Source organism: Geotrypetes seraphini, chromosome 5 (assembly GCF_902459505.1).
Source record: "Geotrypetes seraphini chromosome 5, aGeoSer1.1, whole genome shotgun sequence".
In the NCBI taxonomy this organism is placed as follows: domain Eukaryota; kingdom Metazoa; phylum Chordata; class Amphibia; order Gymnophiona; family Dermophiidae; genus Geotrypetes; species Geotrypetes seraphini.
This window is the reverse complement of record NC_047088.1, coordinates 149,833,264-149,850,306: the sequence shown is the minus strand read 5'-3', so window position 1 is coordinate 149,850,306 and position 17,043 is coordinate 149,833,264. Positions and strand designations below refer to the sequence as shown.

The 17,043-nt window shown below is 42.6% G+C and overlaps 1 protein-coding gene across 3 annotated transcripts in view; it reads left to right on the top strand.

The window, feature by feature from the left end:
• Window positions 1-17,043, top strand: part of NBEAL1 (neurobeachin like 1) — a 400,332-nt gene that overhangs the window by 221,542 nt on the left and 161,747 nt on the right. For all 3 annotated transcript variants that reach the window (XM_033945971.1, XM_033945972.1, XM_033945970.1), the window contains 3 exons: window positions 3,767-4,360; window positions 12,304-12,479; window positions 13,284-13,437. In XM_033945971.1, coding sequence (XP_033801862.1) covers window positions 3,767-4,360; window positions 12,304-12,479; window positions 13,284-13,437 — 924 coding nt within the window. The remainder of the gene's footprint in view (window positions 1-3,766; window positions 4,361-12,303; window positions 12,480-13,283; window positions 13,438-17,043) is intronic.

Below are 17,043 nucleotides of genomic sequence, written 5' to 3'. Positions count from 1 at the left end.
ACCTAGGTGACCCCTTTCAAGAGCCAAGCCGTAAGACAAATGGGACCCTGAGTTAGAAGGGCTGCTTCCACGCCACCTGCAAGGGAGAAGTGAGAAACCGGTCTGGCAAGGAACGGACAAATTCCAGAGCATAACCGTCCCGAATCACCTCCAGAACCCACTGATCGGACGTGATGTCTGCCCACTTTGGATAAAAATCCCTCAGTCAAGCCCTCACCGGAACAACGATGGGTGCCGGCAAGGAGTCATTGGGCAGGACGGGTGGCAGGGGACCCAGCGGTGGCGCTACCCACACCCTGGCAGGCCCCCCAAAAGGACTGCATGCACAGGAAGAACCTATCTCTAGAGAGCCCAGGGGACTGAAAAGAGGCAGCCCCACGACCAGGGTGGAAACGACAGAAATCACGCCCAAGAGCAGTGCCATCTCGAGCCAGCAGCCTAGGCCTATCCTCAGGCAAACGAGGCACTTTAGAATTAGTGAGAGTCTGGACCAACCTTTCTAGGTCCTCACCAAACAAGAAAGATTCCTTAAAAGGAAACTGTTAATTTAGCTTTGGACGCCAAGTCCACCGACCAAGCACAAAGCCACAAGATACGGCGAGCTGCCATTGCAAACGCCAACAACTTGGCTGAAGCTCACAAGTCATACAAGGCATCTAAAAGATAAGAAGCACCCAATTCAATCTTTGCCACCTCACGCTTGAGCAATTCCTTATCCTCAGTTTTACAGTCAAGGACATTTTCGGCTCAGTGAAAACATGCCACGAGCCCACCACACATTGTCGCTTGGACCACCAGAGCTGTCACATCAAAACTCTGTTTAATGAGGGACTCCAACTTCAGCTCCTCTGGGTCCTTCAAGGCCGCACCGCCCTCAATTGGCACAGTATGCCTCTTAGAGATGTCCGAGACCACCTCGTCCACTACAGGTGACTTCAGAGTGTCCCTATCCCCTTCAGGAATGGGATACAGACGGGCCATGGAGCGCGCAAAACGAAAGGGAGCTTCTGGCACCTGCCACTGTGCGAGCATAATATCCCGAATATCCTGATGCATAGGAAAAGAGCGGGAAGCATGGCGGATCCCCTTAAGCAAAGGGTCCACCATACGCGGGGGCTCTAACACGGTGTCCTCAAAGTGCAAAACCGAGGAGATCTGAAGAATTAACTCATGAAGCTCTTCCCGCTGAAAAATGCGCACCACAGATGCATCTTCACCAGCTGGGGGGTGTTCGAACCCCTCGCTGGTGTAATCCGACCCCCCCAAGAGGATTCTGGAAATCTCCCCAAGGGTCCAGGTCCTCATCAATAACTTCTTGCTTTGGGCAAAAATCCTCATCCCAAGAGATCCTTGGGTGTTTGGATGAGAGAGGAGTTGAGTGGGGAAAAAAATGCCGCTGTGTGGAGCCTCACCAGGGAAGACGTCGAGGGCAACCCCCCCCCCCCCCGAGACCCCCGGAGTGGACACGGAACCTCCAGCCTCCAGCACATAAGCTTTACAAAGTGCTAACATAAATTCAGAGAGAAAACCCCCTGGTGGCCCCAAGGGACTCCCTGTCCCAGCAGGGGACCCTGCCATACCTTGCCTCTGTATTTCCAGAACAGGGGGAAGATCACCTGAGGTAATTGAGATGAAGGAAGAGGTTCCCGCCGAAATTGGACCTGAATCCGCCCAAATCGGAGCTCCTGCAGCCTGCGGCATCTGAAAAGCCTGGGACTTTCCTGACGCTAAGGCCGAGGAACCAACCGATGCGAAAAGGAATCCCCAGCCTTTCCGGCAGCAAGGGAATCCTTTTCTCCATGACCGTCGGTGGCTGGGGAATCCTCCTCATGGGCATTGGGGGAATCCTGGGGTGCCCTGGCTGCCAGCATCCGCTGCTGATGAGGCTACCCCACCGCTCCGGTTTGCACAACGCTTGCACAGGCCGGTCGTGAGTAACTCGCATCTGGAGCACAATAAGCATTTTTTTTTCCCTTTAAAAGTGCTCATTGTGCTGAAAAGCGCCCTAGCTGAAAGAAAAGTGCTGGTTAGATGAGAAAATACAGTAAAAAGGCGGTTTTAAAGTGAAATGAGCCCTTTAGACTGGTACACCTCAGGATTTTTTTTTTTTACAGAACAAGCTAGCTATCCTCTTCATAACCTCTAATTTCTTATTATGTCCTTCCCTCATTTATTGAATTACCTGTAAACCTTGTCGAGCTCTATCTTTATGGAGATGATGCGGTATACAAACTTAAGGTTTAGTTTAGGTTAGTTTAGACTCCAAGGCTCTCAAAGCTGGAGGGCTGACCAACCAGGGGGCCAGGCCGCCGACTGAGGCACCTCTACAAAAATATGGGGAGGTGGGGGGAGGGAACAAGCACGAGTCCCACTGGGTTTAACACCCCCGAGGTCGGACGGATCCCCAAACAGGAACCATCCAAGCTCTATTCGGCATAAAAGGGGACCCCAGAAGTCTAAAACAAAATTCTAGCAGTACTAAGAAGGGAGCCAATCTAGTCTTACCCACCTACTATGGAGACTGAGACAGACTGAGTTGCTGGGCAGATTCTAGCCTGATATTCAAGTTTGTGCTCATTCTCCACCTGCAGGTAGTAATGCTGCATATAACCCATTCGTAAGGACTATACCAGTCTACCAAGTGATACAGAATAGAGCATTATCTCTACCATGTTTGTTCCTTTGAATTGAGGTTACCACAAAATATAGAAGAAAGATGATAACAATTTTATTGGGCAAGTTGTATTTAGCAGTCAACAGACTGAAACAAAGTAGGAAACTGAGGAAAACCATGTTTGAAGTTGGAAAATAAGTTTTTAACCTTTTTTATTTCAACCAGGAGAAACCAACAAAACTGCAGACTGTGTACAAGATGCAGGCAAATTTATTGTATCAAAATTAAAATGCAAAAAATAATATAAATAAAACCTTTTTACCAATCAAGGGACCCGACACGGTCCGTGTTTCGGACAAACCTTCGTCAGGGGTCCATGGTAAATAAGGTCTAAAACATACCACAGAAAAATTGAAGATAACAACAAAATGCCTTTATGTTATGTTTGCCAAGAATTGCTGACAGAAGTAAAGCGTCAGCAATTCTCGGCAAACATAACATAAAGGCATTTTGTTGTTATCTTCAATTTTTCTGTGGTATGTTTTAGACCTTATTTACCATGGACCATGTCGGGTCCTTTGATTGGTAAAAAGGTTTTATTTATATTATTTTTTGCATTTTAATTTTGATACAATAAATTTGCCTGCATCTTGTACACAGTCTGCAGTTTTGTTGGTTTCTCCTGGTTGGTGTTTTTTTCTGCAGACCAAGTTGGACTTTCTTTTTGTTTCTGTTAACCTTTTTTATTTGCCATGTCAGGGTAGATTTCTTTGTCGGCTGGGATGATTTTCAACACTGCTTTCTGTTGCCCCTGAATTTTGCATATTCTCAAATGAAACCTTCTTGGGAAGTTTAGGACGTGGCTGAACTTTAGAGATTTGCTGGATTTATGTCAGTATTGGGAATCCATACATTTAAAAAGAGTTCAAGTTAACAAATACCAGGGAATTTGAAAACTGTGTTTATTTTATAAGGTTACAGGTCAGCTTTCGCTTTACCCAGTTATCAAAAGCTGGATTAGTGCTCTTATTTCATTAGCCTATTATAAATATGATATCTTGGCTCCATCATACTGTGCTGTTCAATAACATTTCTTTGTGTAAAGAGATTCCCTTTTATTGTCTTTTAATTTACCTATTTTGCTCTGTACAGGTTCTGCAGCTTTTACAAACGCAGCTAGATGCAGCACAGCAGATTTCTCAGCAGCTCTGTTGGCAGGAGACTCTGGTTCGATTGTTTCTGAAGAACTCTGAGGTCAGAAGTGGCCGAAAGAGCAGCAAGTCTGGCTCCACAAAAGAAGATGAAAAGAGACTTTCTGCCGAGGAACTACCGAAATGTTATGCTAAGAAGGCAGATGAAGACAAAGGCGATGGCATCACTATCTCCAGTATGTCTTGTGATGCTTGGGGTTTAGAGGATAACAAATCCCTGGATGCCAGTACCCAGTCTTTTAATATGTTGTCAATGGATGACAAAACCTTTGTAAATGAAACCCTTCTCAAGTTAGAAAAAGAAGAAGATGTTTGGCCCAGTGACCCTTCTTTTTTGAGAATGGATTTTTGCAGCACTGTTTCTGAATTTGAAGACAGTGGGAACCAAACACCCGCCAGCTTGCCTAGTACACCGTCATCCGATGAATACTCAAAGTCATTCTACGTCAGTCAGCCTGACAGAGAGTCCAACATCATCAGTGACATGAATTTTAGTGATGAACTTTCACTGTATGAAAACTGTGAAAACCAAGAGGTGAGTAATCCCACATAATTCTCTACACTTGTGCACATAACACCCTCTGTAAAATGGTTCTTCAAGTGGATGGATATGATGAGGGGAATGGAGCTCAGCATAGATTAGTATTAGTTCTTACACCAGAGTATCGGAAGCATTTACATGTTTTCAGTCTTGGGTTTCTTTATCTTTCCTGCTGTTCTATTTGAGACCCATTGTGTATGTCATCCAGTTTTCTGATTTTTCTTTCCTATCGCTTCTCATTTATAGACTAACTACTGCAGCAATTTTCTTTCACTAATATCAATATGATAGATAAATTACAATATCATCTTAGAAAGGGTTAAAGCAGGTGCATTTATATTCTGCCACAACCCTCTTGAACTCTGAGCGGATTACAGTTCTAATATAAATTCTAGTGCAATAGGTGTGTCATCTAGACAGTAAAGTATTCTCCCTATGCTCTTGAGCCATGCAGAAGGAATCCATTCCATGTTTTCAACTCCTCCTTCAGAAGGCTCTGCTGTCCCCTTCAGTTTTTCCTGCTGAACGTGAGCCAAAAGGTGTCTTTCTGATCTCCTCTGTGCATTTCTTTATTATTTTCAGCATTTTTCACAGTTTTTGTGGCTATCGGTGCACCAGAGCTTCCCAGTGCAGGGGACAGCTCTGTATACTTGGGTCTGCAGCCGGCAGGTTAATTCCTTAGAGACCTGTTTGGCCAGCCTGCAGAAAACTTTGTGGCGCTCGGGGGTCCTTATCCCTAGTAGCTTAGCTCGCCTACTGAATTGCAGGAGCTTGATTGCAAGTTGATAGGCCGTAGGAAGAACCTGGCATCTTGTCCATCTGAGATTTCCCTTGCAGGTGAGGTTGTCCCAGTGTGAGGCAGTGTAAGTATTTGGGAGTTGCGTTTGATTCCACTTTGTCTTTCAAGGCTCAAATTAAGGCAGTAATATACAGCATGTTTTTTAAACTGTGTTTACTGTGGAGGTTGCATGCTTAGCTCTCTAACCAGAATTTTCGAACAGTTATCACATTGATGATAACACCTTTGCTCGACTATTGTATTTCCATTTATTTAGGTTTGCCTAAATGTGTTTTGTGCGCTCTGCATTTGGCACAAAATGCTGCTGCATGCCTTATTGCTCATGCCTCAAAATTTGATCACATTACTCTGATACTTCAAGAGCTTCATTGGCTGCCTGTTGGTATGCGGGTCGAATTTAAAGTTCTTTGTGTGATGTTTAAGGTGCTTCAGCATAATTGTCCATCAAGTGTTCACTTTCTTTTGTAGTGGCATTGTCATTCGCGTGAGCTATGGTCTTCAGACAGTTTGAGATTAGAAATTCCATCATTAGCAGCCGTAAGGCTTGCGGGGAACTGCAAATCCATACTTTCTGTGCAGGGCCCTGCGTTGTGGAATGCCTTACCTCTGTCACTGCGCCAATCGAACATGCAATGTCCCTGCGAGTTCTGCCCCTGTCCCAATCCTGCAAGCTCTGCATTAACCGCACAAGCCTTGAATACTTATGATTTTAAAGTGTTTGATGCCTGTGCAGATTGAGGACAGAGCTTGCAGGAATGGGGCAGGCACAGGGACAGAGCTCGTGGGGATAGGACAGGGATAGAGAGATCCCATGAGGATGGGGAAAATTTGTCCCTGTGTCATTCTCTAATTCTAGACCAGTGTTTCTTAATCCGCGAGTACGCGGGCTGCCTGTTGGGGGTACACGGCCTGGTCACCAATTCCCACCAATTTCCGCCCATCCATCTGCTGCCGCTCGGGTTCTCGCATTCCTGCCCACCCCTGCTACTCTCACGACAATCTTGGAGCCGCACTCGCTCCTTCAGCCTTCGACACTCGCTCCTTGCAGTGGGCGGTGCACGCAGTGGTTCAGGCACTACACATAAGTGACTGATCCAGAAACCTTCTCTCCAATGTCAGAGTTGATGTCGGAGAGAAGGCTTCTGGGTCAGTCATGTGCAGCATGTGGGTTGCTTCTTGCGCCATCCATTGCAGGAGTGCGGCTAGGGGCTGAGGACCAAAGGAGCAGCGAGTGCAATTCAGACAAGGGGGACATGATGTTTTGTGACCGTTCGACTTAGTAGTAGAAACAGACCTTTGTATTACATTGCAGCTGAAGTGGTTTGCATATTTATATTACATACAGGTACTTCCTCTGTCGTTAATGGACTTACAATCCAAGTTTTATATCTGGGGCAATGGAGGGTTAAGAGTCTTGCCCAAAGTCACAAGGAGCCATAGGGGAAATCAAACCTGGTTCTGCTGTGGTTTAAGTGCTTTTTGTGTTAGGGGGCATGGCATGGGTGGATAATTTGACAAGAAATTCCACAGATTAATTGTTTATTGAGTTGGATATGGTGGTGGAGAGAGAACAGGGGGGACAGATTGAAGGGGATGCAAGGTGGGGGAAAATAAAAAAAGGAATCTGACTAGTCATATGATCAGTAAGAACATACCAGTTGACAAGAGGCCAGACAGTTTACTTTATGAGAGTGAAACATAACTGTTTTTGATATGTAGTTTAATTTTGTGGTTACCATTATGTATTGTTAATAAGGTTATATAGTATTGTTTGTATATTAAAAATAAATGGAAGAAATGACATTAGTACAATTACAATTAGTACTATTATTATGGGGGTAGAGTCAGGGACAGAGTTTGGGCGGGTCTGGGGTGGAGCTTGGGCAGGGGTACTCGGTTGGTATTTGTTAGGCTTATGAGGTACTTGGCTTGAAAAGGTTGAGAAACACTGTTCTAGACAACTGGTTGATTAGAGCTCTGTCGTCATGGATGGGGAACAAGCAGTGGCTCAAGTGGTCCAGGTCTTGCAGAGCTTGGGCTGAATAGTGAGTTTTTGAAAGAGCCAACTGGTTACATCCCAATCCCTGGAATACCCAATCCCTGGAATATTCAACACGATGGAAGGCCAGGGTCTGTCTTCCAGAGGCACGCAGACAGAAGCTCTTTACTCAGATAAAAGACATGATGGCCAAGTGTGGCACAGCACTATCTTCAAGTACTAGGCTCCATGGCAGCCAATATACTGTAGATGTAGTCCTTTGGACGAAGGCTCACATGCGTCCTCTCCAGAATGTACTACTGTCTCAGTGGGCCCCACAAATGGAATCTCTTCAAAAGACTCTCCCATGGACTCCGGAATCCTGCTGCAGTATGAGTTGGTGGCTCCATCCACAGTTATTATTATGGGGCATGTCCCTCAGAATATTTTGTTAGTAATTCTCATTACAGACGCCAGCTTGTTTGGCTGGGGAGGCCATTGCAACAGAGATCCAGTTCAGAGACAGTGGTCAGCCTCCCAGAGAAAATGATCCATCAACAGACTGGAGCTTCAGGCCATTCAGTTGGCACTACAGAAGCTGGATAAGTGTCTGGAAAGATAGGTGGTCCAAGCCTTGGACAATGCTACAGCAGTGGCGTATGTCCTGGGCAGGTCACTTAATCATCCACTGCTCCAGATACATTAGATGTCAATCACTCCAGGTACATTAGATGTCAATCACCAAGGAGGCACCAAGAGTGTACAGCTGAGCCTGGGAACTTATTTATTGTTCCGGTTAGCAGAGCTTCACCTACAGGTAGTGGGAGTGGGACAATGTCCAGGCTGATTTCCTCAGCAAACAGACCTTAGACACGGGAGAATGAACATTATTGCAGCAGCATTCCAGTCCATTGTTCTTCGATAGGTTGGCCAACTTTTGATCTGATGGCTACGGCGAGGAACAAGAAGGCAGACTGGTTCTTCAATCTAAGATCTGAACTCAGAAGTGAAGATCTGTTTGCCCTAATCCAGCTATGGCCAAAGAACAAGCTCTTGTATGTGTTTCCTTCATATCTCATGATGGGGTAAATACTTCATTGAATAGCAAACCATCTGGTGTGTGGACCTAAGGCGTCTTCAGAGGGACCAGGGTCTCAGACTGCAGATACAGCCCAATCTTATATCTCAGGGCCCAGTGATCATAGAAGATCCGGAGTACTTTGGTCTTAGTGCATGGCGTTAGAGGTCAAAGAATACTCAGAGGTAGTCATTGCTACTCTCCTCAGATCTAAGAAGCCTACGACGTTCTCCGTCAAAGTCATTTTAACATTTCATATCAATCAATAAGTAAGATTGGCAGTGCTCCAGACCAGAGGGTCAAAGAAAATAGACCAGATTTTGAGAAAGCTGAATATGAGGAGAGTCCTCCTATGTTATCTGGAGGTCACCAATGAGTTCAGACTGTCAGATCATCTATTTGTGCTCACCAGTCAGGCTAGATGCTGTAGACTAGTGTCTAAGGCAACCATCTCGAGATGGATACAGATGGCCATCTCATCAGCATATATTGTAAGCAATTGCCAGTCTTCTTGAAAGTACATTCCACATGAAGCATGGGCAGAAGTTTGGGCGATTTTATCCGAGGAAATTTGTAGGACAGTGACCTGGTCCATTCTGCATACCTTTTCCAAGTTCTACAGAGTGGACGTGGAAGCACTAGAGGACACTATCTATGGCTCCTCAGTGTTAAAAGCAGGCACAGAGATCCCACCCTAGATTTCTTGGACTGCTTTTAAGAATCTCTACTGTCCAGAATGACACATCTATTGCACTAGAAAAAGAGATTAGGTTCTTACCTTGCTAATATCTTTCCTAGCAGATAGGTGTGTCATTCTGGAATCCCACACTGTAAGTTGTTTTCTCTGCCTGACTACTGTCTCAATCAGGAAGTTCAAGTCAAAACTGAGACTCTGATGTCAGTCTGTCCTCAAGGATATGGGAAATAATCTATTGCTTTAACAAATTAGGAGAATGTTTGCGCTCCATAAATGTTTCTGATTGGTATGGTTATTTTGATGTTTCGATTGTTCAATTAATATGTTTAACATGTTTGTTATACTTTCAGAGCAGAAGAGCTTTGTAGTTCGGGGAGTCTCTCTACACCCCTCCTTCTTATGTGTTTCTATTTAGGACTATCGCCTGATTTGGTACATAAGAACATAAGATTTGCCGCTGCTGGGTCAGACCAATGGTCTATCCTTGCCAGCAGTCCGCTCATGCAGCGACCCCAAGGTCAAGACCAGTGCTCCAAATGAGTCCAGTCTCATCAGTTTAGCATGAACTTGTCCAACTTTGTCTTGAAACCCTGGAGAGTGTTTTCCCCTATAACAGACTCTGGAAGAGCGTTCCAGTTTTCTAACACTCTCCTCGCAGTCTCCTCTTTTCAAGGAGAAGAGACCCAGCTTCTCCAATCTCTCACTGTACGCCAACTCCTCCATTCCCTTAACCATTTTAGTTGCTCTTCTCTGGACCCTTTCGAGTAGTATCGTGTCCTTCTTCATGTACGGCAACCAGTACTCCAAGTGAGGGCGCACAATGGCCCGGTACAGTGGCATGATAACCTTCTCTGATCTGTTTGTGATCCCCTTCTTGATCATTCCTAGCATTCTGTTCGCCCTTTTCGCCACCACAGCACATTGTGCAGATGGCTTCATGGATTTGTCGATCAGAACTCCCAAGTCCCTTTCCTGGGAGGTCTCTCCAAGTACCGCCCCAGACATCCTGTATTCATGCATGAGATTTTTGTTCCCGACATGCATCACTTTGCACTTATCTACATTGAACCTCATCTGCCATGTCGATGCCCATTTCTTGAGCTTGATTATGTCACGTTGCAGATCTTCGCAATCCCCCTGTGTCTTCACTACTCTATAACTTTGTATCGTCCGCAAATTTAATCACCTCACTCATCATACCAATGTCCAGATTATTTATAAAGATGTTGAAGAGCACAGGTCCAAGCACTGAGCCCTGCAACACCTCACTGGTGATGCTCTTCCAGTCTGAGAATTGTCCATTTACCCCCACTCTCTGTTTCCTATGCTTTAGCCAGTTTTTAATCCACGTGAGTATTTCACCCTCAATTCCATGGCTTGCAATTTTCTGAAGTAAAGTCGTTCATGTGGAACTTTGTCAAATGCCTTCTGAAAATCCAGATATACAATGTCGACCGTGTCGCCCTTGTCTACCTGCCTGTTTATTCCCTCGAAGAAGTGCAGCAAGTTCGTCAGGCAAGATCTGCCTTTACTGAAACCGTGCTGGCTGGTCCTCATCAGATCGTGTCTGTCAAGGTGATCAATGATGCGGTCCTTTATCAGTGCCTCTACCATCTTTCCCAGTACCGAGGTTAGATTCACCAGTCTGTAGTTTCCCGGATCTCCCCTCAAACCTTTTTTGAAGATCAGCATAACATTCGCCACTTTCCAGTCTTCCGGAATCTTTCCCAATTTGATCGACAGATTGGCTATTAGCTGAAGCAGTTCAGCTATAGTCCCTTTCAATTCCTTGATGACCCTCAGATGGATGCCATCCGGTCCTGGGGATTTATCACTCTTAAGCCTATCAGTCTGCTTGCATACCTCTTCTAGACTGACCGTCAACCCTGTCAGTTTCCTGTCTTCATTTCCAGTATATAGCCTGATGGGTTCTGGTATGCTTCGGTAAATACAGACGCAAAAAATGTGTTCAGTTTGTCGGCGATTAGCACTTCCTTTATTCTACGGTCATCCAACGGTCCCACTGCTTCCCTTGCGGGTATTTCCCCTTAATATATCGAAAGAACAGCTTGAAGTTTTTCGTCTCCTTGACTATTTTTTCCTCGTAGTCTCTTTTGGCCCCTTTTACCGCCTTATGGCACCTACGTTGATGTTGTTTGTGCTTAATCAACTTTTCATCCGTTTTTGACCTTTTCCATTCCTTAAACAAAGTTTTCTTGTCTCTGATCACTTCCTTCACCTCTACAGTGAGCCTCTTCACCAACATAGGCTATGTTTCGCCCAGGGGGCTTTATCAAGGTATTTTCCCCTTTGTTATGCCGGTTCCATGAATACTGCCGATAGTGTTATCGGCAATATTCATGGAACCGGCATAACAAAGGGGAAAATACCTTGATAAAGCCCCCTGGGCGAAACATAGCCTATGTTGTGAAGAGCCCCTGCTATGCTTCTCTAAAAGAGATGAGTACCTTTCTAACTTATCTATAATTAAAATATTTAAATAAGATAAATAATTTAAAAAAAAATACCTCTATCTAAGGTTGTGTATGTGATACTATCTGAAGTTTAACCTTGGAAAAGAAATATTTTTGATTTTGCCTTATATACTATGGTTAAATAGAAACATTAAGGCCAATATTCCAAAGATTTATCCAGGTAAAGTTTGGCGTTACCTAGATAAAGATTTGGTTTTAAAAATTCACTCACCTTTCTTCTACAAACTGGATAAAGTTTCAAGTTTATTAAAATTTGATATATCGCTTATAAAAAATATCTAAGCGGTGTACATAAATACAGGATTAAAATATATATAATAAAATGTAATCGCAAGAGACAGGACAAACTAATACATATAGGGGGGTTAAGAGAAAGAAATACAATATTCAATAGGAAAGAGAGACATCTGGGCAACTTGTTACTCACACAAAATATATCTTTTTGAGAAGAGAGTGCAGGTTCAGTTTATCTGATAACACTAATTTGGCATTATCCAGCTAAACTTATCCAAATCAGTTTTATCTTTGCCTAGTTAACTTTAGCCAATTATATTCTGGAACACTTTAACCTGGTAATTACTGTATCTGGTTAACTTTTCCACAAACTATGTTGGTGAAGAGCCCCTGCTATGCTTCTCTAAAAGAGATGAGTACCTTTCTAACTTATCTATAATTAAAATATTTAAATAAGATAAATAATTTTAAAAAATATATATAAAATAAGACCGATGAAGACTTTAGTGCAAACAATTCTGTGAATGAAATGTTCTCACAGCTTGCACCGCTGAGGTCCTAAACGGGAATAATACCTCTATCTAAGGTTGTGTATGTGATACTATCTATTTAACCCTGACATTACAGAATAGGTCTTTTCTTGCTCTTTCTTTTAGGGCTGTGAAGAGGAGTTGGTACAGTTGTTGACAGATATACTGCTTTGTGTGATGTGGAAAGGTCTAGACAAATCTGATGATGCCACTTGGATTGAGAGGGGACAAGTATTTTCTGCCCTGACCAAACTAGGGATGTCCAATGAGTTGCTACGACCCTTAGACAGAATTAAACTGAAGTGAGTAAATGTTCAGAATCTTCCAGAAATCAATAAGCTTAATTTCATTTAAAAATTATATTCTGCTGTTTCATTCACCAAAACTTATAAAGCAAATCACTGCATCTCTAAAACATAAAATAATATAAAGCATAAATAAAACATATTAAAATAAAATAAACATATCACTTAAAAATAGAATACAGTCGCAACACACCCCTAGAGTACTCCTGTAAAACTAGACTTCATGCACATGTCCTCACCTATCCACAAATCCATCAAACAATCAAGTCTTTAAAAGATGCTGAAAAGTGTGAATTCTCTGGATGTTTTTATCTCTAAAGGGAGGGCATTCCACATCCTTGGAATTACTCTTGAATGGGCATTATCATTGTGGAGCTTGTGAGGATCTGTATTCAATGTATTAAAATTTTAATACAATAAAAAGATGTATAGATACAGGAAAGCATGGTCTCCTACATTATTAAGTGATACTTTTTTACTTCAGTTTACTCATTGTTAATCTTTAGAGATTCCTGCAGTAGAGTTCTTGCTTATGGTGGGGGGGGGGGAGGGATTTGAGTAAATAGAAAGTGACAATGTAGACAGTTTGGGAGCAATTATAGTTCCTGTAAGATACATTTTTTTGTTCCACATAGTCACATTGTTGACTGTCTCACTCTTCAGGATTTAGGTAAAAAATTTTTTATAAAGCTGGTTTAAGATTCTGTTATAGTTTGAAAGTAATAGAGTGCAGGGGAAGTAGATAGAAAGAACATATAAAGACTGTAATACGTAAGTTAAAATGTAATTTGTTTTATTCAGTTTGCTGGAGAAGATGCCAGAATGGGCAGTAACTGATAACAAAGAAGTGAAAGATCTCCTGGGCCATGCTGAAAATGCTATCCAGCTTCTGCACATTGTGCAGGACTTCCTGCAGGCTGAGGGACTTGTCAATTCCAGTCTGTGGACTGAGAAGGTATTTGGTGATAGCAGTCTCCAAAGACTAGAGTTTGTGTGTGAATGACCTGCAGCTGTGAAATTAACTACAAATTTGTGTGTGAAGTAGTCAGGTACAGTAAGCCAATGCATTTGATAACACTGTGAGTTTTGACAATTAACTTTTAGCAACCAAGTGGCATTCTGCATCTATACCTTCTGCTATCTTAAGAGAAAATACTGGGCAACTGAGCCAGCTATCTACTGAATGTTTGTTTCTCTAGTACTATAGAAACAAAACTTTATTTCCCCATAATTAAAAACATCTTTTTTTGGTTCTGCATCTATAGAAACAATGTGTGACTACCTGATTTACTAACTCTTCAAATAAAATATAGTAGATACCTTGTTAATATTATTTACTATGTGGCTGGTAAAAAGGTGTGACTGTTTCTAAGTGACACACTTAAACAGCTCTGAAAGGAAGTCAATAGAGGGCAAAAACAGGTATCAGTGGCAAAGTAATGTACAGTATATACTTGGTTCAGATCTCATCAGATAGGCAACACTTCATATTGTTTGGGAGCACCTCATCACCACCCTGACCTGCGGGGTAACACAGGGATTAATACTGGTACCGTCTTTGTTTAACATCTACCTTAAGCTAGTATCTAAGCTGATTTGATGGACTGATACTCAATTCTACATCTACTTGGATGACATTTAGCTACTCATAACCTTTGAAACAGACCTATGTATAGATCTGAATAAGCTAGCTACTAAGAATGAGCTAAAAACAAAAAGCCTTGCCTGAACCCAAGTAAAACTGAACTCTCATGAGTCCCTAGCACAAGCAGTCACACACCTGACAATATAATCCTTTTGGGGAGCTACAAACTTCCCTTAAATCGCAGTTTAGAAACCTTTGGGTACAAATAGACTCAACACTTACTGATCCTCCAAAGCAGGGGTGTCAAAGTCCCTCCTCGAGGGCCGCAATCCAGTCAGGTTTTCATGATTTCCCCAATGAATTTACATGAGATCTATTTGCATGCACTGCTTTCATTGTATGCTAATAGATCTCATGCATATTCATTGGGGAAATCCTGAAAACCTGACTGGATTGCTGCCCTCGAGGAGGGACTTTGACACCCCTGCTCCAAAGCAAGTTTCAAGAGCTGCCTCTGTCACCTTCCACAACTACACTGTCTCTTTCTGTACATTGACTTTGATAAAGGCAAGTTTTCTCTTGATGGTTCATGCCACCAATATTGCCACCAATATTGAAGTTGGATTACTGCAATGCACTCTTACATTGATCTAACTACAAAAGTTTTGCACCAGCTCCAGTTGATTCAGAATGCTGCAGCATGACTGATAAAAGGTTGCAAGAAATGTGATCACATCACACCATTTCTGCAAAATCTTCACTGGCTACTGGTGTAAAACAGGGCTAAATTTAAAACTGATCTTCATGGCTTTTAAAGATAATGGGTCAAAGTACATGAAAAACAGGATCTTCCCCTATGCACATCCAAGATCACTAAGATACTCCCCAAAAATATCCCTTTCCAAAGGAAATCATACAATGTAACACTCTCCAGCAAGCTTACGTTTCTTTATTAATTTAATCTTTCAGAAATCAGCAAATAACTAATATTTGTGTATTAAAATGTGCAGATATGTGTTTAACCTTGTACCATTTAGATGTTATGTCAGGGATTCGGTAAAGCATAGTTTAAACAGGGAGGTCTAAATATTTGCACAGAACTATAAATTTCAGACTTTACATTTAAAAAGTATAAAGCTTACAAATTATGCTGTCAGTTTTAGCTTGTATATGTTACTATAATAATTTACTGCATGCCTCACTTTACTACTACTACTATTTATAATTTCTATAGTGCTTATGTAGCATTGTACATTGAACATGTAATAGATGGTCCATACTCAGAAGAGCTTACAATTTAATATAGACAGAGAGACAGGACATATAAGGGGCTACAGAAAAGTTCCCAGCCTAATCAAGAAGAGAATGATGTAGAGCTTATGAAACTTACAAGTTATTCCACACTTTTCTTGAACTTTTTGTTTCATTTCATATCACTGAAACAAAAAGTGTCAAGAAAAGTGTGGAATATCTTGTAAATTTCTTGGCTCCACATCATTCTCTTAGTTGGGCTGCTAACTTTTCAGTGGCCCCTCATATTGTGGTTGGGGAGTTTCTTGCAGAGAGAATGAAAGGATGTACATGGGTTTCTTATGGTGAGTGGGAGCTAGGAGTTTAAAGTAGCCTTGAAAAGTGGATTTGAATACTGCTAGAGACAAAGCTTGACATATTGACTCAGGCAGTCTGTTCCAGGCATATAGTGCAGCAAGATAGAAGGGGCGTAGTCTGTAATTAACAGTGGAGGAGAAGAGTACGAATAGGAGGGACTTACCTGATAAATAGAGCACAGGAGAGCATAGGGGGAAATAAGTGAGGAGAGAGATATTGAGGCGCTGATGAATGAATGCACTTGTAGGTCTGTAAGAGGAGTTTGAACTGTATTCAGAAATGAATGGGGAGCCAATGGAGTGACTTAAAGAGAAGGGTAATATAAGTATGGCAGCTCTCGCGGTATATGTGTTGTGCAGCAGAATTTTGAATAGATTGAAGAGGAGAGAGAAAGTTGAGTGGAAGACCTTAGAGAAGCAAGTTGCAATAATCTAAGCGAGAGGTGATGAAGGTATAAATAAGGATTGTGGTAGTATGTTCAGAAAGGAGAGGTAGGACTTTAGTAATATTATAGCGTAAGAAGTGACAGTCTAGCAATTTATTGGATCTGAGTGGAGAAGAAGAGAGAGAAAAGTCAAAGATGATCCCGAGTTTGCAAGCTGAAAAGACAGGGAGAAGGAGAGTGTTGTCCACAGAGAATGGGGGAAGTGGGAAATGGGTTTAGATAGAAAGATAAGGAGCTTGGTCTTACCCATATTCAGTTTTAGATGATGGTGAGACATCTAGGCAGCAATGTCAGACAATCAGGCTGAGATTTGGGACTGGATTCCTGTAGAGATATCTGGTGTGGAGAGGTAGATCTGGGAGTCATCAACATAGAGGTGATAATGAAAACTATGGGTGGAGATCAGAGTACTGAGAGCGGGTATAGATGGAGAACAGGAGAGGTCATAAGACAAAGCCTTGAGGTATACTCATTGATAGTATAGCAATGGAGAAGGATCCCACATTGTATACACTGAAAGTGAGATGGGAGAGATAGGAAGAAAACCAGGAGAGAACAGAGCCCTGGAATCCCAGTGAGGGAAGCATATCAAGGAGTAGGTGGTGATCAACAGTGTCAAAAGTAGCAGATAGATCGAGAAGGATAAGGATAGAGAGGCCTTTGGATCTGACCAAGAGCAAGTCACTAGCAAGGGTGGGTTTTGTGTAATGTAGTGGGCAAAAGCCTGACTGAAGTGGGTCAATAATAGCTTGAGATGAAAAGAAGACCAGGCAATAGTGGTGAACAGCAAGTTCAAGTAGTTTGGCTAAGAAGGGAGATGGGACGATAGTTAGAGGGGCATATGGGGGTCTAGTGAGGGTTTTTTTGTATCTACGGCATGTTTAAAGACATTGGGAACAGTTGCAGTGGAGAGTGATAGGTTG